At 27.0% G+C, this 21733-nt stretch overlaps 1 protein-coding gene across 5 annotated transcripts in view; it reads left to right on the top strand.

Annotated features, from left to right (window-relative positions):
- Positions 1–21733, top strand: part of LOC145246018 (enolase 4-like) — a 772121-nt gene that overhangs the window by 86291 nt on the left and 664097 nt on the right. For all 5 annotated transcript variants that reach the window (XM_080107835.1, XM_080107834.1, XM_080107837.1 and 2 more), the window contains exons 5-6: positions 3844–4040; positions 4753–4884. In XM_080107835.1, coding sequence (XP_079963961.1) covers positions 3844–4040; positions 4753–4884 — 329 coding nt within the window. The remainder of the gene's footprint in view (positions 1–3843; positions 4041–4752; positions 4885–21733) is intronic.

Here is a 21733-nt window from a genome sequence, read left to right as displayed (position 1 = left end):
GGCTGCTGCTTCTCTTTATATACTGGCGATCTTGTAACCTCATATGTAAATGAGATGTTTCCAGTTTAAATAAAAACACCCGATTTTTCAGAAACCCACTTGATTTGTATTTGGATGTTGGAATATTAACTGTTGAGTTTTTGACAGCAATGAGTTGAATTTCACCCGGAACCCGGAAATTATTAGAAACACTACTGTAAAAACTCACTATACCAAAGCATAGTTAACAATCCATTTGAGAAAGTGTAGAATTGTAAAAACTTGATTATTTAGCCATAAACTATTTTGGCAAAAAATGTGTGAATGAGTGAGGTTAAGCAGTGAGATTCTGAGACCATTTACTGGCGAAGATGATGTGGTTACATGATTTAATAAAAACTGAGACTGGACATTATCTGTTCCAGTGCGGCGCATTATTAAGAATTGCCTTTTATTTCAGCGCAACGAGTAAAGGAGTGCTATTGCACCAGTAGTCACTTTTTTAATTTTAAAAAGGCATATGAGAGTTTGTTGCCACAGGTAGTTGTCACTGTCAATGGGAAGAGGGCTAGAGCCATTGTTGATACCAGCTGTACAACTACACTCGTGTCGTTAACTTTTGGAATAGAGCCAGCAATATTAGAATGGTAGATGGCAAAGAGGTGAAGTGTTATGGGGAGACCAATGTTGAGATTGTGATAAGGCAAATACCACTACGACTCAGACTACTTGTGCTTGATAAACTTGTTGCAGGAATTGACATGATCCTGAGCCTGGATGTTATAGACTGGCTGGGAGAAGCTATAATTGCTAAGGGCCAGGTGAAGTTTGGCAACCAGTACATAACTAGAATGGCAAGAAATGGGATCAATAGCAATGCTATCCAACCAACATGTCAGATTGAGGATGGAGTTTTCGAGCCTATTTTGATGTAGAGGGTAGAATGGGAATTCACTGCATGGCCACCTGTGTTGACAAACCAGTTTAACTGCTACAAAAGCACTCTAAGAGGAAAGATAAACCCACAGTTTCAGGAAAAAGTTGAGAGGTGGATTGACAAAGGAATTCTAATACCATGATCAGGGAAGGTTGAAGGAATTCTGCCAGTTTGAACTTCCAGGAATTTAGCAAGTATGTGGTATGCCACACCAAAAATAGAATTGATGTATGTTAAGAATCAGTGAGAGTGGAGGAGAATGGAACAAGCAACCAAAATTGTGGACATAAAGTCGGCTTACCTTCAAATTCATGTGGACAAGAAACTGTGGCAGAAACAATTGGTTGAATATAAAGGTCAGATTTATTGTTTGACCAGATTGGGATTTGGACTAAATTCCACACCAAAAATTATGACAGCAGTGTTTAAGACAGTATTGACCAAACGTGATGCAGTGAAAAAAGCCACCTGCTCTTATATCGATGATGTACTGGTGGAAAAAAGGGTGAGAGATCAAATCAACATATCTCGGCTGACAGTTAAACTATCAGAGTCGTTAGAAAATGAAATGGCTCTGGCATTGAAATTACAGCGAAATAAGACAGGAAAGTTGATGTTTGGATGAGGAAATGAGAACCCTGAAGTCAAGAATGGCTTAACCAAGCGAGAACTTTTCTCAGTGTGTGGGAGATCATTACCCTGTGATTAGATAGTTGCGAACTGCATGCAGCTCTATTAAGAGGCAGACTGGTGCAGACCGATGGGAGGCTGCAACTAACTAAGAGGTGCTACGCATGATACAAGAGGTCATTGCAGAAATGAAAAGGGTAGACCCTATAAAGGGAGGCTGGCATATAAAAAGCAGCTCAGAAGGGGTAATATGAAATGATTAGGGGTTTTGTTAGAAATAGAAGGAGTAACTGCTGAAGATGCTGCTTAGTTACAGAAAAATGATGATAGTGTCCACATCAATGCTGTGGAGCAGGATGACAAGATGAAGGCATCAATTTAGCTTTGAAATGGCGTCTACAAACAGTGGATGTAAAAATGGATTCAGGCACAATAGCATCATGGATTAAATCAAAAGTGTCAGAAGATAAGCGGATCAGGACAAAAACATTGACTTGAAGCACTTGGAGACGTGATCAAAGAATTCAGACTGAAAGTAACCATCATTTTGTTTCCATTACAGGAAAGCAGTTGAGTTGAGCAGATTGAAGAAGGCTGGTGTGCTGTGGAGTAGAAAATCTGAAGAACCTGCATACATCATTTTGGAAAGGATCTTGTATCTAGCAAGGAAAGTGAATCCTAATATCAAAATGGACGATGTTCAAAAAGTGATGGAGCAATTTAGAGAATGTCAATCTATTTACCGTCCAAGCAGGAGAAAGGTGAATTTCATGTAACAGAAAATAGGTGGTGGTTGGCCATTTATATCACTCATTACCAACATAAACTGTATTTAACTATGACTGGGAGAGTAGTGATATGGTGAAAACTTAAAGCAGAAACAACAGAAGCAATAACGAAAGTTGTTCATGGAAAAGGTTCTGGTGGATAACAGTATATCTTTCCACTTAGAAGCTTTTAGAGGGCCATGTAAAAAGTAGGGCGTTAGAAAATATTTTAGATCTGCATACCACTCAATGGAATCATGGAGTGGCACCATAAACTATAAACACTGTGGCAGCAAGAAGCCAAATTTTGCCCTCGGAAGCATTTTTTTTTTTGTATAACATGGCACCAAAGATTGGCCAAGATGAAATATTAGTGCTTCACAACATTGATGTGGGCACTATCTGTTTTTATATACAAAATCTGTTTTTATATACGGCGACATAATGGAGAGAGTGGAACAGGCACAAGTGGAGATCACAATCATTGCTGTACAACCTGCTGGGAAAGAGAGACAGTACTCTCTAAGAACGAAGTGGCAGTTGATGGAGTGCCACATCACATCTTAGACATACAGAGAGTTTCTTTATCAGTAGAAGAAGTCAGTGAAGTCCCTCAAGAAGAACCCATATGACGATTGCTCCATAACTGAAGACGCCTGCCTTGGATGAAAGAATATGAAACAAATTCTTGAAGATTAAGTGTGATTAAATGCCTTAAAAATTGGTACAAACCTGTTCTCTTAGCAGCTTGTAGTGTCCAGTGTAAACAAAAAGAATGGAGAAAAGAAAAAAATGGCTGATGCTTCTCTATATATGTTGCCAATCTTATCACTTTATATGCAAATGAGATGCTTCCAGTTTAAATAAAAAAGCCTGATTTTTTCAGACTTACTTGATATGGATTTGGATGTTAGAGTATTAAGTTTTGACAGCAGATTGTCGAACTTTGGAGTTGTGAGTTTTGATAACAGAGTGTCGAATTTTATCCTGAAAATTGTTGGAAGTTCAGCATAGTTAACAATCTATCAGGGAAAGTGTAGAACAGTTAACACTTGGTTATTTAACCATGTCTTTTGCATAAAATGTTCACACAGGTAGGCGGGACAGTTAAATTTTAAATTTAGAATTCATGAGCATAAACTCATGACGAAACACATCACACATCAAATATCTAAACATTTTAACCAAACAGATGATACATGCCATAGTATTGAATGTATTTTAATAGATACTAAATTTCCATTCACATATGTGGAAACAAAAACAAAATAGATATATTCAGCGTTTGGAGTAAAAAGTGTCTTTCTAGTCAATTACTTCAAAGAATTGCAATTCTTGGTTTTGTCAATTTTCCTGGACAACATTGCAACATCGATCCTGCTAGTTTTTAATACTTGATCACATATTACTCGAGTTTTATAGACTTACATTATTGTTGGAAGTTTACATGCCTTTTACATTTATAAGTTTCATCCGAAATTGTACTGACATTTTCTAATGAAAGTCTCTTATCAAATGTTTACTTTTCAGTTGGTTAATTCAACAATATATGCTGGTTCTGAATCTCAAGTTTGGGATATAACCAACACAAAACAGTTGTTAGATGAAAAACAGGAAAAACTCAAGTCGGTGAAAACAGCTGTTGCTTATATCAATGGAAAATTTGGGAAAACATTTAATGGAAGAGAAATATTAAATAGTCAGTCAGAAACTGATGCATGTATTAAGTAAGTCAGATACTTCTTTCTTTCAAATATGAATAATGCACTTGATTATGAACATTAATTTAAGGCTGATATTTCTTTATTAGTGTGCAGAATTGTGCCTTTTTAATGGCATGCCAGTTTTATTTTGCGTTTTGTACATTTCTCATGTTTCATTATTATTTGTACAAAACTGAATCATTCATGCTTTAATTTTGTCAAAATATTGTCTTCGATTTTTAGCAAAAATAATAGTTTACACTTGCATTGTGTTTCAAATCTATGAAAACATCTTATAATGTAAAGTTTTACAGCTTACTAAATAGTAATCATCAAATATTTTTGTTAAAAAATAAGTTATTTTATCAGCATCCATCTTCCGAACAAAAATGCTGTTTACATATTTATTCATTTTCTTAGTTTCTGAATTAAGCAAATTGAATCTTCTCTAAAAATGTCAGTAATTCACAAAAAGTATAAAATTAATAAAATTTAATGCATGTATTGAATAAAAAAAATAACATTTTACATAAAATATGATTGCATCTAAAGCGATTTTCATTGCAACATTTACTGTCATAAATCAATCATGAATAATTCAAAGCTATTCATGTTTTTTTTTACTTGAAAAAAAAAAAACCCTGTAAAACATGCTTTAACTTTTTTAGGACTCTTGCAGAATTGTTTAATAATTTCTTTTGATTGGTTATTATCTATTAATTTATTTTCCCATTAGGAGTTTCTTTGATGCTCTTGAAACAACAAAAGATGAGAAACAAGAAGAAAGCGAAACAGAATCTATGCCAGCAGAGGTGGAAGCAGAACATGGTTCATTATCAAAAAGAAACACACGCAAGAAATCAGCCAAGTGAGACATAAAAGTATTTAGCACTTGTGCAAGTTTATGCTGTGCTCCACCCCCTCAAACAATTTCTTGGGAATATTCTGATAATACTAACATGTGTTTCATGTGAAAACTATTACAGTATATTATTTTTTAGTGAAAATAATTGTATATATATATGTGTGTGTGTGTGTGTGTTCTAGCAGAGAGACCCGACGTTGCTCGGGATTAAATGAGGATCAATGAATATTCCACACCATATTTTTATTGCCATAAAAATCGGTTAAATTATCCATTTTTCAATCAAATCGATTGATTGCCAGCTCGAATTGATGACCACAACAGTGCTCCGGGAGTAACTTAGTCCATAATACATTGTAGTCTACATTGCACTGTAGAGAATCTATTGTTGATTTTATGAATTCAAAAGTCAAGTATCATGATTCAATTTTTTTGATAATCATTTAACCATTTTCGATATTTATAAGAGGTATTCTGATGCAAAACCTAAGAACATTCCCAGACACATAAAGTATATTTGTGTGAAATTTCATAAAAATCAGCCCAGCTGTTTCAGATTTCATAGAAAACACACACAGAGTTCCTTTTATATATATATATATATATATATATATATATATATATATATATATAAGTAGAGATAGTATATGTACATATATATTAGGGTAGGTCGATTTTTAACTTTTCTCAGAATATTAAAAAAATGGCACTTACCGAAAGTTGCATCTGAATTTATTAAGTACTCATGCAAAAAATTAGATCAAATGCTTGAGGTTTTTTTTTTAGCGTTTTGTATCAAAGTTGTAAACAAAAATATACTGAAAATTCTTCGTTTTTGCAAGGTTTGTCTTGAATATTCGTATGAATACCAAAAAATTTCAGTATTTCAAATCAGATGTCTTTTTATTTTATAAAAATAATATTAATATAACAAATCATAAATAATCTTCAAATTGAAAATCTGTCCCCCCCCTTTTCATTTTATTTTTTTACTTTGAGGATCACCACTTATCAAGGCTCTGTGGCAACTCTAGGATAAGGGTTAAGTAATGAGTAGATGTTCTGCACTTTGTCAAGACACGAAAGCTTTTGGAGCTTCACCCCAGATGTGGCAGGAGTACTCCCTCTTAGAATGAAATTGTTTATTGTACAGGTAGAGGATCAAGACGGGAGTGAGATACTTCCTGGAGTAGTTAGGGATCTGATGTTGGTATTTCGTTTCAGATTCAGGGTCAAAATGAGTCCCAGAAGTTTGTCAAAACAGGGTGCTTCATCAAGGCAAGAGATGTTCATTTTAATTGGGGTAAACTGGGGATATAAGCGTTAAGTGGTGAACAGATAGCAGTTCGATTTTGAATGTACTAAAGTTGACCAGCCATTCCTTACCCCATTGCAGCACACATTTAAAGTCAGAGGAGAGAGAATCAGAAAACTTCTGATCATTGTTGGGTTTTGTAGTCTTGTCATAGATGGTTGTATTGTCTGCATAGAATGATCGAAGAACATGGGTTGTGAGGTCCTTGATAAAGATAAGGAATTGAGTTGGGCCCAATGTAGATCCTTGGGGCATACCAGCATTAATACTGTGACCTACGTATTTCTGCCTATTAATGACCACTTTAATAAACCTATCAGAGCAAAAGGATTTTATACTTGAGAAGACATTTTCAGCTATTCCGTAGCTAGAGATTTTATGAAGTAAACCTTTGTGTCAGACCCTATCAAATACCTTAGATATGCTAAGTGCTACTGCTTTAGAAATGAAACCTTCATCAATGAATTCATGATTCTGTGTGATATCACAATTAGCACATCAACTGTTGATCTCATAGAGCGGAAACCATATTGCATGTCACTGAAAAGGTTATTTTTGTTGAGATGATTGACAAGTTTTCCATTTATCATGGAGTTGCATTAGCAAACTGTCTTTACAAGCAGTAAAATTTCAATATCTTAAAATTGATTTTTTTTCTGTTATAAGTGAAAATATAACAAACAAACAAATAAGGAAAAGACGAAATATTATTTTGATAGAGCTTAATGTATAGAGTGGAATTGCTCTATATAATAGCCCTTAGACAAAAATGACGGTCTAAATTTTTTACTCAAAACTTTGGCTGTGATGTGTCAATGTCTTCATTGAAAACCATATACAGTTTGTGATGCTTCCATTGTTAACTTGACTGCCCGTTCCATGCCCTGAGAATGTGAGGGCAAACTTGGCAAGTCAAGCTTGTTCCCATTGAATAATGATTCTCAAAGTTCAGACTCAAAAAAATCTTCCGTCATTGGTGGTTCAAAAATACCACATAATGTCAAATCTATTGTGTCCAATGAGTTGCATTAAAATTAATATTTGGTATTTTTTTAATTGTTTCTTGGTTGACTCCCCACTCTTGAAAGAATATAAAAATTAATTGAATATTAAAAAAATTCAATGTGTACTGCTTTAATAATTATGGTGTAATTAGATAAAATCTTAAAAATGTTTGTATAAATTAGAATAAATAATTGCATCATTGATATATGAATAAATGTTTACTTACCTGATGGCCAAAATTATTTTTAAAGCTTCTTCTCTTAATTCAACTTCCTCAGATTTGACCATTGAATATAGAAGGTTTTCAGGCAGTAAACAAAATGCATTATCTTGTGTGTGTTTTTTCATGCAATCTGCTGGATTTCGTGAGGCTGCTCCTTAATCCTCTGGATCATATTAAAAATGTGCAATTGCTGATTGTGGAATTTATTATTTTTTTTAATTTCAAACCAACAAATGGCATACACATTTACAATAAAATTTATTAACCTCTGGAGTTTTGTTGTGAGCTTTTCTGGGTATGCACCACGAGTCCATAAGCACATGAGTCTAATGGGTAAAGTTAGCCATCTTGCCTGGTTTAAAGGGCTAATTTTCCATGAATCATATCTAGAGTCAACCTTACCTCTAGAAATACCTACTGTGTATTCATACAGTAATCTTTGGTCACAACTGAGGTCATTTATTTCATCAAGTTTCAAAATTGAATCCAGAGGACTGCTAATAGTGGAAAATGATATTTGGGATAAATCATTTGAGCATAATTTCCCCAGGGGCCCAGCTGAATGTTATAAGGCCTTTTTTGCAACCATCCATGTTTTTTAAAAAGAGCCCTGAAAGGTAGTTCATTATGGTGCAAAGAGAAAACAATTGTATGAAGATTTCTTTTTAATTTTTTTTCTAAAATTGCAACCATTCACCTGTGTTGTCACACTTTCATTATGTTTTTTTTAGGGGGGGGGGACAATTGTTTTCACTTTTTTCCATGTCCACTTTACTTTTATCAATAAGAATATTGCTTATATTAATATTGGGTATAAGAAGGCCCATAGCCTGCAAATCCAAGAGCAAGGCATTGGCAAGGCTGGCTCCAAGATTAAAAGATATGCTCCACCCCAACCCCTGACTAACTCAAGAGCATATCTGGGAAATTTGATAAGGCTATAAGGCCATTTTGGATAACTCTTTGGCTGCAAATATCTTCTTCTGGTTCTTCACTTTGAGAAGATGAGTAAAAGGGGGAGGAAATATTACTCTGGAGATTTGAAGTTGAAGGTGTTGGTGATGAAATGTACATTTTTTTGTTTATCCCTCTCATTCCTTTTTACTTTTTTATAGCACTTTTATCAACTGGACAAAGCTGAAACGTACCTTTTGGCCCTATTCCTTTGATCCTTTAGGTATTGACGGTCCTCAACTGAAACCTGAAAAATCAGATTTTACTTATATTAAAATACATCTAAACAGATTAATATAAAAATTAGTTTGCATTAAAATATGGAAATTGGTTTGGATATAAGATTATTTCACAAAGACATTGGAAAAAATAGAAAATAACTTACCTTTTGTTGAAGAGGACAGGTGCAAATAATGTGCTCAATCTGGCAATTTTCTTTATTGCATTTTACATGAGGGCCGTCACAATTTAAAACTGGCAGATTGCAAGAACAGGATGAAATATCAAATAGTGAATCCAGTTTTTCTATCCAGAATTTCTTTTGGGAAATGGGGAGAGATTTTCGATTCATTTGTTTGGCTTTCTTGAAACATAGTATAATCACCTTTTTTTAAACTAGTCATTTAACTTAAAAGAGGTAAACATGGATTAACCGCTTTCCAAGACTTCCTTTGTTATTAATTTGGAAATAGCAAAATTTTAAAGGTGAGGATAAGTATTTATTAAATATTAACTAAATTGAATAATTTGTTGGTAAATTGGTAGGTGTATCAGAATCGGCCATTAAAAATGCTGTATATGAACTTGAATAAATCAACTTACTATCTTTCGAAGCTTATAACTACTTGAAAAATGTAATTCAAACCCTATTTTTTTTTCAATTAACGGAGCAAAGACCAAATTTTAAAAAAATAACAAGTTTAATAGCAAATTATGCAATATTTGTTTTTTTAAATCAGTTTTCTTTAAAAAAATCAACGAAATTTTATTTACTTCGATTATAAAAAATCGATATAAATTCCAAAAAATCACTTACCTATATAAAATTCTATTCAATGTGTACTTCCATTGTTCATTGTTAAGAATTTATCCCTATTTATACTTATATTCCATATCCTTTTTAAATAAAATACTTTTTTAAACAAGAATTCTAAAAAAAAAAATGCAAACTCATTTTTTGACTGCTCAAATAAAGGAAAACAAATCTCTGATTTTTTTTGCGATTATCTTACGGTGACTTATAAACGCCATAATTAATGTCTCTTTTTATTGCGTGCTGTTACCCAAAATTAGTATTTTTGGGCCTCCGTAGGTGAAAAAAAGCACACATTCACTTATAAGATTTTGCCGTTAAATGAAAAACCCAGTCGACCGATTTTTTTAAAAATTCTCTTAATGAAATACATGAGTTTTTGATTATTATATTTTATTTCTACTTTATCGAGTGAATTTTTTTTTTAAATATCTAAAAAAAGAAAACATTGAATGAAATAGAAAAAAATTGTCGTCAGCATCCGGTATTTACTTGACGATATAAGCATAACATGAGCTTTCATTAAAAAAAAAAAAAATCAACATGGTTTAAAAAAAAAAGTTTTTAAAAAGTTTTACACTGGTTTCCAAAAAACACTTCTTTTTTTTGTTTTAAATTAGAATATTTTATTTATTGATCTTTTATCTTCAATTTGTGATATATAAAACTTTGGTGAGTAAATTAATTATTCGAATTTTAATAGACATTTCAAAATGAGGGGGGGGTGAATTAAAACAAAACGTTTGTCTAAAATATCATATTCGGTTTATTCGAAAGAGCATAAAATTTCACATTGACCCTGAAAATATCGTAAAAATTGGAAAATTTTGATAGATTTTTAAGTTTAAAAATTGAAAAAAATTTCACTCGTAAAATTCAATTGATTTCATACGTAGTAAAAAAAAAAATAGCTGGTTGAACGCACACTGGCACTTTGTAAACACTGTTTTTTAAAAAATAAGAAATAATATTTCTATTATTTTTTAAACAACTTTAATAGTTTATTTTGGAATTATATTCCATACAGAAAATAAACAACCTACTTTAAAAAGAGAAATTACGAGTTTTTTATATTTTATTCGCAGTTTTCTATTAGGGGTGTCAAAAATTCTGATACACCTAGTAAGTTGAAGGCTCTGTTTTATTTAATGGTGTAAGTAGACCGGAAAATTTCCTTACATTTTTACTGCGAGTTGAAATTGTAGATTTTCGGGACATTTTGAATAAAATATCTGAAAAAAAAAAAATACACTCAGATATTAAAATTATTTGTGTAATTTAAACACAAATAATTTTTAAATAAATTTGATTAAAGAATTTGGTGTCTATGCACTTATGTTACCGTGCTATTTTTAAAAATCGTATTTTCAAGTTAAATTTGATGTTAAAATAGTTTTCTAAATAATAATGTTATTATTTCAGCATGGTAACATAAGTGCCAACTTTTAAAAAAAATAAATTTGATAAAATTTGAAATAATTACAAAAAGTTAAAGTACTCTTTACTTACCTTAAAGAGAAATCTGAATTCGACTTGTAAAGTTTTTTCTAAATGTATAAACACTATCTTTTTAGAATAGAAACAAATGAGAATAATTATATACGTTGTATTTTTGGTATTATTTTACTTTAAGGCCCGTCTCACGTTCGTACATAACAAAATATTTTTTTGTAGATTTTGATGTGTTAAAAACGAATCTGCAAACCGTTTCCATCGCAAAAAATAGTTTCCATGATATAAAGAAATTACTTTTTCGAAAAAGGGGTGATCACTTTTCCATATAAATTTAACTTAAAATGACTACCCACTTTCTGGCCACCTGAGAGAGGGGGCATTTTTTGTGTGTTTATTGGGTAAAAAGTTTTTTGTTTGATTTCTTTTGCATGGTATTAACCCCTGAACTTGGGACTCTTTTTCATTTCACAGCCTAGCCTTCGTTTACGCTATGCGCGAGCATAAACAAAGGCTGTTAAATGTCCACTCACGTACCAAACTGCCTTGTCACAGTGTAATATTGGCGAAAAATTAAAATTCGACGAAAAACAAGTAGTTTTCCAAATATTAAACGATGTAATTGTATATGTTATCATGGGTGGCTATTTTGTACGCGCAAGCGCGCGATTATTTTGCGCTAACCATGTTATTATATTTGGACTGTTTATATATTTGAATATTCCGTTCACATACATAATTATCAAATTGATTAAATGAAACATTAATTCATCATGGCTTCTTCTTCCTTAACCCCCTATGAGGTAAGAGTAGTAGGTTCATATAATTTTATAGAGGTTTCGTTAGTAGCTCTAGTCCTTTTTCTAGTTTAATCTTTAATCTTCTTTTTCAAATTTCAAGTTCTTCTTCTTTCAAAATGTGATGTAAGAATTGCAATTAATATCTTATATAATAGTGCATATCTGTAAACTGTTAAATCTCCTTTTTTTTAATTATGTAATGTACAATATATATAAAGACTAGTAGGGGGTGCCTGGTATTACCCAATCGTCAAAAAGAATAGGAAGGGGGGAGGTTGCTTGATCATAAAATCTGCTTTTAATGAAAAAAAAAGGGGTGGGGGAGGGTCGTCATTTGGGTGCCATCAGCAAAACTGAAAGTAAAATTGTGTAAACTAAAATAAAAAAAATAAAAAAATTGCATGGGTACCCGGCATTGCCCAGGTGTGGAGAGGTTTTATGTTAAGTGTATTGAGCAATGAAGCAAAAAAAATAAAAAAACGTTTCAGACAAAAGAAAAAAAAAAATTAACCAAGCCCCTAAAAAAAAAATGAAAATAGCAACAAGTACCCCCCCCCCCAAAAAAAAAGTAGAAAGCAGTCAGGCTGGCTGGTTCGAACCTGTAACGCTAAGAGAAAAAGTGGTGTTCGAAATAAGGCTACACATTGGAAGGCATATGATGACTTCAAAAATGCCAACAAAAAAAGGGACGCCTCTTTGTAAAAAGCGACCCAGTTGAAGGTGAAAGAATGAATATTTTTGGCCAATTTTCGGATATTTGTCGACTGAGAGACTGAGCTTTCAAACGATACCAATTTTGTGAGTAGTATTCGCGTGTGTTAAGAGTTTTTAGTGGACATACGCACAAATACACTAATAGACAGATGTAATCTATAAATATAAAAGCGAAAATGTATGTATGTTTGTATGTGTGTTCACTTTTTCTGTATGTCTACAAAAGGCTTTTTTCAGAGAAGTGGGCAGTCGCTTCACAACTTTTAAAAACTTTTTATATCACATATAAATTGTAATATCTCAGGGTTTACAACAAAGCTCGCCTGTCTATTTAATTTGCTCGATTTCGGAAGATAAATATTCAACATTTGTCACTCGCTGCATGTGGGTTAGTCTTTTTCCTATAACATCTTGGGAAAATAAAAATCCCGCAGTCAAACTTGACCTCATTAACTCATTAAAACGGGCACTTGCCAAATCCAAGTAATTAAATAAATTCAAATGTGTTTCCGTTAGCATCTCGCGGTGGGGCAATCGTTAACGTCGCACATTTTTTTTTTTTCACACTTTAATTTACAACTGAAGGGTTCGGGTTCGATCCTCATACTTACCTACCAAAACATTTGTTTTTAACCCCCCCCCCCCCCCCAACCCCAGAGTTTCCACCCACACCTCCAAACACCCGGGCAACGCCGGGTACCCCTCGCTAGTTTATATATATATATAGATAGAAGATAATAATAATAAGTATTAAAACAACGTTTAGATTTTGTAAAATGTTGTAATATGCCAGTAAAAGAAAAACATTAGAAGGGAATTCAGAGGAGATTCTATGTCTCTTCATATTTATATGACTATGAATGCATGTAAATATATATTTGAAAAGTTATTTGTTGTGAACGACTTTTTTCGTTCTGAAATGTAGTATATATATATATATATATATATATATATATATATATATATATATATATATATATATATGTATATATATATATATATGTCAGGGGTGTGAGTTCCATTATAGAAGTGTTGATTTAATTTGAATCGCATAAAATATGCATCAGGTGCGCTTGAAAGCCAAATCACGATGCAGTATTATAAAAATAAACAAATATTTTACTTATTTGAAATTTATCATTTAAATATATTTTGGAGTCAATCTCCATCCTCAGTATTTTGTACATCTTTTTTCTTTCTTTGTTTTCTTCTTCTTTCTTGCCATGTAAAGTTGGAGAAAGAAAAATCAGTTAGTAAAGATTCGCGCGTTGTCTCTCAGCGGTTGTATTTTGAAATATAAAAACCTTGATTTAATTTGAATCAAATAAAATATGCATCAGATGCATATTTTATTTGATTCAAATTAAATCAACGCTTCTACAACGGAATTCACCCCCTGACATAAATCTTGCGTAGCCAACGCACCGTTTCGACACTTTCAAAACAACCCCGCTGAGAGACAACACACACATCTTTACTAACTGACTTTTCTTTCTCGAACTTTACAACATGGTAAGAAAAAAGAAAAAAAAGATGTACAACTAAGGATAAGTTTGACTCCAAAATATATTTAAATTATAAATTTCAAACAAGTAAAATATTTGTTTATTTCCGTAATATTGCGTTGGGATTTGACTTTCAACGACATCTGATGCGTACTTTATTTTATATATATAGATGTAAATACTTTATTTTATATAGATAGATGTAAATACTTTATTTTATATATATAGATGTAAATACTTTATTTTATATATATATAGATATAAATACTTTATTTTATATATATATATATAGATATAAATACGTTATTTTATATATATAGATATAAATACTTTATTTTATATAGATAGATATAAATACTTCATTTTATATATATAGATGTAAATACTTTATTTTATATATATAGATGTAAATACTTTATTTTATATATATATAGATATACATACTTTATTTTATATATATATATATAGATATAAATACGTTATTTTATATATATAGATATAAATACTTTATTTTATATATATATAGATGTAAATACTTTATTTTATATATATACATATAAATAGTTTATTTTATATATAGATATAAATACGTTATTTTATATATATAGATGTAAATACTTTATTTTATATATATAGATGTAAATACTTTATTTTATATATATACATATAAATACTTTATTTTATATATATAGATATAAATACTTTATTTTATATATATAGATATAAATACTTTATTTTATATATATATATAGATATAAATACTTTATTTTATATATATAGATATAAATACTTTATTTTATATATATAGATGTAAATACTTTATTTTATATATATACATATAAATACTTTATTTTATATATATATATAGATATGAATACTTTATTTTATATATATAGATATAAATGCTTTATTTTATATACATAGATATGAATACTTTATTTTATATATATAAATACGAAAACTTTATTTCATATATATAGATATAAATACTTTATTTGATATATAGATATGAATACTTTATTTTATATATATAGATATAAATACTTTATTTAATATATATAGATATAAATACTTTATTTTATATACATAGATATAAATACTTTATTTTATATGTATATAGATATAAATACTTTATTTTATATATATAGATATAAATACTTTATTTTATATACATAGCTACAAATACTTTATTTTATATATATAGATATAAATACTTTATTTTATATACATAGATATAAATACTTTATATTATATATATAGATATAAATACTTTATTTCATATATATAGATATAAATACTCTATTTCATATATATAGATATAAATACTTTATTTTATATATATAGATATGAATACTTTATTTTATATATATAGACATAAATACTTTATTTTATATATATAGACAGAAATACTTTATTTTATATATATAGACATAAATACTTTATTTTATATATATATAGATATAAATACTTTATTTTATATATATAGATATGAATACTTTATTTTATATATATAGATATAAATAGTTTATTTTATATACATAGATATAAATACTTTATTTTATATACATAGATATAAATACTTTATTTTATATATGTATATATAAATACTTTATTTTATATACATAATATAAATACTTTATTTTATATACATAGATATAAATACTTTATTTTATATACGTAGATATAAATACTTTATTTTATATACATAGATATAACTACTTTATTTTATATATATAGATATAAATACTGTATTTTATATACAAAGATATAAATACTTTATTTTATATGTATAGATATAAATACTTTATTTTATATATATATAGATATAAATACTTTATTTTATATATATAGATATAAGTACTTTATTTTATATATATAGATATAAATAGTTTATTTTATATATATAGAGATAAATACTTTATTTTATATATATAGAGATAAATACTTTATTTTATATATATAGATATAAATACTTTATTTTATATATATAATATAAATACTTTATTTTATATATATATATAAATACTTTCTTGTAATATATATAGATATTAATACTTTATTTTACATACAAAGATGTAAATACTTTATTTTATATATATATATAGATATAAATACTTTATTTTATATATATAGATATAAATACTTGATTTTATATATATGGATATACATACTTTATTTTATATATAGAGAGATAAATACTTTATTTTATATATATAGATATAAATACTTGTTTTTATATATATAGATATAAATACTTTATTTTATATACAAAGATATAAATACTTTATTTTATATATATAGATATAAATAATTTATTTTATATACATAGATATAAATACTCTATTTTATATATATAGCTATACATACTGTTTATATATAGATATAAATACTTTATTTCATATACAAAGATATGAATACTTTATTTTATATATATAGATACAAATACTTTATTTTATATATAGATATAAATACTTTATTTTATATATATAGATACAGGTACTTTATTTTATATACATAGACATAAATACTTTATTTTATATACATAGATATAAATACTTTGTTTCATATATATACATAGATATAAATACTTTATTTTATATATATAGATATAAATACTTTATTGTATGTATATAGATATAAATACTTTATTTTATATACATAGATATTAATACTGTATTATATATATAGATAAAAATACTTTATTTTCTATATATAGATATAAATACTTTATTTTATATACATACGTATAAATACTTTATTTTATATACATAGGTATAAATACTTTATTTTATATATAGAGATATAAATACTTTATTTTATATATAAAGAGATAAATACTTTATGTTATATATAGAGAGATAAATACTTTATTTTATATATATAGATATAAATACTTTATTTTATATATATATAAATATAAATACTTTATTTTATATATATAGATATAAATACTTTATTTTATATGCAAAGATATAAATACTTTATTTTATACGTATATAGATATAAATACTTTATTTTATATATATAGATGTGAATACTTTATTTTATATATATGGATATGAATACTTTATTTTATGTATATATATATATAGAGAGATAAATACTTTTTTTTATATATATAGATATAAATACTTTAATTTATATATATAGATATACAAAGATATAAATACTTTATTTCATATATATAGATATAAATACTTTATTTTATATACATAGATATAAATACTTTATTTTATATGCATAGATATAAATACTTTATTTTATATAAATAGATATAAATACTTTATTTTATATACATAGATATCAATACTGTATTTTATATATATAGATATAAATACTTTATTTTATATACAAAGATATAAATACTTTATTGTGTATATATATATAGATATAAATACTTTATTTTATATACATAGATATAAATACTTTATTTTATATATATAGATATATATACTTTATATATACAGATATAAATACTTTATTTTATATACAAAGATATGAATACTTTATTTTATATATATAGATATAAATACTTTATTTTATATATATAGATATAAATACTTTATTTTATATACATAGATTTAAATACTTTATTTTATATACATAGATATAAATACTTTATTTTATATACATAGATATAAATACTGTATTTTATATATATAGATATAAATACTGTATTTTATAGATATAGGTATAAATACTTTATTTTATATACATAGATATAAATACTTTATTTTGTATATATAGATATAAATACTTTATTTTATATACATAGATATAAATACTTTATTTTATATACATAGATATAAAAACTTTATTTTATATATACAGATATAAATACTTTATTTTGTATATATAGATATAAATACGTTTTTTTATAAATATAGATATAAATACTTTATTTTATATACATAGATATAACTACTTTATTTTATATATATAGATATAAATACTGTATTTTGTATACCAAAGATATAAATACTGTATTTTATATGTATAGATATAAATACTTTATTTTATATATATATAGATATAAATACTTTATTTTATATATATATAGATATAAGTACTTTATTTTATATATATAGATATAAATAGTTTATTTTATATATATAGAGATAAATACTTTATTTTATATATATAGAGATAAATACTTTATTTTATATATATATAATATAAATACTTTATTTTATATATATAGATATAAATACTTTCTTTTAATATATATAGATATTAATACTTTATTTTACATACAATGATGTAAATACTTTATTTTATATATATATAGATATAAATCCTTTATTTTATATATATAGATATAAATACTTGATTGTATATATATGGATATACATACTTTGTTTTATATATAGAGAGATAAATACTTTATTTTATATATATAGATATAAATACTTTTTTATATATATAGATATAAATACTTTATTTTATATACAAAGATATAAATACTTTATTTTATATATATAGATATAAATAATTTATTTTATATACATAGATATAAATACTTTATTTTATATACATAGATATAAATACTTTATTTTATATATATAGCTATACATACTTTTTATATATAGATATAAATACTTTATTTTATATACAAAGATATGAATACTTTATTTTATATATATAGATACAAATACTTTATTTTATACATAGACATAAATACTTTATTTTATATACATAGATATAAATACTTTGTTTCATATATATACATTGATATAAATACTTTTTTTATATATATAGATATAAATACTTTATTTTATGTATATAGATATAAATACTTTATTTTATATACATAGATATTAATACTGTATTATATATATATAGATAAAAATACTTTATTTTCTATATATAGATATAAATACTTTATTTTATATACATACGTATAAATACTTTATTTTATATACATAGGTATAAATACTTTATTTTATATATATAGATTTAAATACTTTATCTTATATACATAGATAGAAATACTTTATTTTATATACATAGATATTAATACTTTATTTTATATACACTAGATATAAACACTTTATTTTATATATATAGATATAAATACTTTAGTTTATATACATAGATATAAATACTTTATTTTATATATATAGATATACATACTTTATATATATATAGATATAAATACTTTATTTTATATACAAAGATATAATTACTTTATTTTATATATATAGATATAAATACTTTATTTCATATACAAAGATATAATTACTTTATTTTATATACATAGATATAAATACTTTATTGTAAATACATAGATATAAATACTGTATTTTATATATATATACAAATACTGTATCTTATATATATATAGGTATAAATACTTTATTTTATATACATAAATATAAATACTTTTTTTATATATAGATATAAATACTTTATTTTATGTACATAGATATAAATACTATATTTTATATATATAGATATAAATACTTTTTATATATATAGATATAAATACTTTATTTTATATACATAGACATAAATACTGTATTTTTTATACTTTTTTTATGTACATAGTTATAAATACTTTATTTTATGTACATGGATATAAATACTGTATTTTATATATATAGATATAAATACTTTATTTTATATATATAGATATAAATACTTTATTTTATATATATAGATATAAATACTTTATTTTATATACATAGATATAAATACTTTATGTGATATACATAGATATTAACACTTTACTTTATATATATCGATATAAATACTTTATTTTATATATATAGATATAAATACTTTTTTTTATATACAAAGATATAAATACTTTATTTTATATATATATAGATATAAATACTTTATTTTATATATATAGATATTAATACTTTATTTTATATATATAGATATAAATACTCTATTTTATAAATATAGATATAAATACTTTCTTTTATATACATAGATATAAATACTTTATTTTATATATATAGATATGATTACTTTGTTTTATATATATAGATATAAATACTGTATTTTATATACATAGATATAAATACTGTATTTTATATACATAGATATAAATACTTTATTTTGTATATATAGATATAAATACTTTTTTTTATATATATAGAGATAAATACCTTATTTTATATATATAGATATAAATACTTTATTTTATATATATATAAATATGAATACTTAATTTATATATATAAATATAAATACTTTATTTTATATATATAGATATAAATACTTTGTTATATATATAGATATAAATACTTTATTTTATATACAAAGATATAAATATTTTTTTATATATATAGATATAAATACTTTATTTTATATATATAGATATAAATACTTTCTTTTATATATATAGAGATAAATACTTTATTTTATATATATTGATATAAATATCTTTTTTTTTTTTTTTTTTCAATTTTCACCCCAAACAAGGCACAGTGCCACTTTGAAGCAGGGGCTACTAGTAGGGAATTAATTAGCGGGGTCATTATGAAGGGAGAAAAGTAGAAAGATGTTTGTTAACATTACACTTTAACTTCTGCATATCATTGCAGTTGGGAAAGCAGAATCCCGGAAGGGAGTTCCAAAGACCCGCAGTTCTTGGGAAGAGACTATTGGAGTAAAAGGCTTTCTTGCACCTAGGGATCTCTACTGAAAAGGGATGAGACTTAGTAGCTTGTCGGGTTTGTCGGTGGTAGTTACGTCGGGGAGGTACAAGTGTTTGCAGTTCGTCAGAGCATTCACCATTAAAGTATTTGTAGAACAGGCAGAGGGATGCAACATCTCGTCGATGGGACAGAGGTTGAAGCCTAGATGATAGTTCAGGACCTATCAGGTTGGCGACTCTTTTTTGAACCCTGTCCAGGAGCGAGAGACAAGCAGCAGATGCACCAGCCCAGATGTGACAACAGTACTCCATACATGGGCGAATGGTTGCCTTATAGAGGTATAGGATACTGGCAGGCGTAAGTAGTTTTCTAGCACGGGAGAGGGAGCCAACCTTCCTTGGAGCAGCCTTGGCAATGCTCTCAATGTATCTATTCCAGTTCATATTCCCTGTAAACGTTAGGCCGAGGAGTCTAAAAGAAGTACTTTCAGGCAATGTGTTCTTGGCCATTGCTATTGGTGGTAGAGAAGGTTTCTTGTAGTTATTGAAGGAAACAAGCTTAGTCTTAGCAGCATTGAATGTGACCAACCATTTTTGTCCCCATTCCACTACGGATTGGAGGTCGTCCTCTAGTGTTTCTCCCATTTCCTTGGATATGTGTTCATTTGTTTTCCCCTCATATCTGTTATAGAGAGTGGTGTCATCGGCAAATATACCCATCTCCGAAACAATATTATCAGGGAGGTCGTTTATGAATATCAGGAATAGTAGAGGTCCAAGGATAGACCCCTGAGGTACTCCCGCATTTATGTCATATTGTTTGGATGTATGTCCGTCGAGGACAACTTTGATTTTTCTATTACTTAAGAAGGATTTAATTACATTATGAATTCTTCCAGTGATTCCATATGATTTAATTTTCCTTAGAAGACCATCGTGCCATACCCTGTCAAAAGCCTTAGATATATCAAGGGCCACCGCTCTACCCTCCCCTGTTTTATCCAATGAACGGTATATACGTTCAGAAACTACAGTTAAGATATCTGCTGTTGAACGGGCTTGCCTGAATCCATATTGTTTGTCAGTCAGGAGTTTAGCAGCTGTTAGGTGCTGGACTAGGGCTTGATTAACTAAGGACTCAAATATTTTGGCGAAAAGCGGGAGGAGGCTAATGGGGCGATAATTTAGTGGGTCAGTTCTTTCACCAGAATTGTTGAAGACTGGTACCACAGAGGCGGTTT

Source organism: Euprymna scolopes, chromosome 23, assembly GCF_053919585.1.
Source record: "Euprymna scolopes isolate OS-2025 chromosome 23, ASM5391958v1, whole genome shotgun sequence".
Classification (NCBI taxonomy): domain Eukaryota; kingdom Metazoa; phylum Mollusca; class Cephalopoda; order Sepiida; family Sepiolidae; genus Euprymna; species Euprymna scolopes.
The sequence above is the reverse complement of the archived record's forward strand: the minus strand, read 5'-3'. Positions and strand labels throughout refer to the sequence as shown.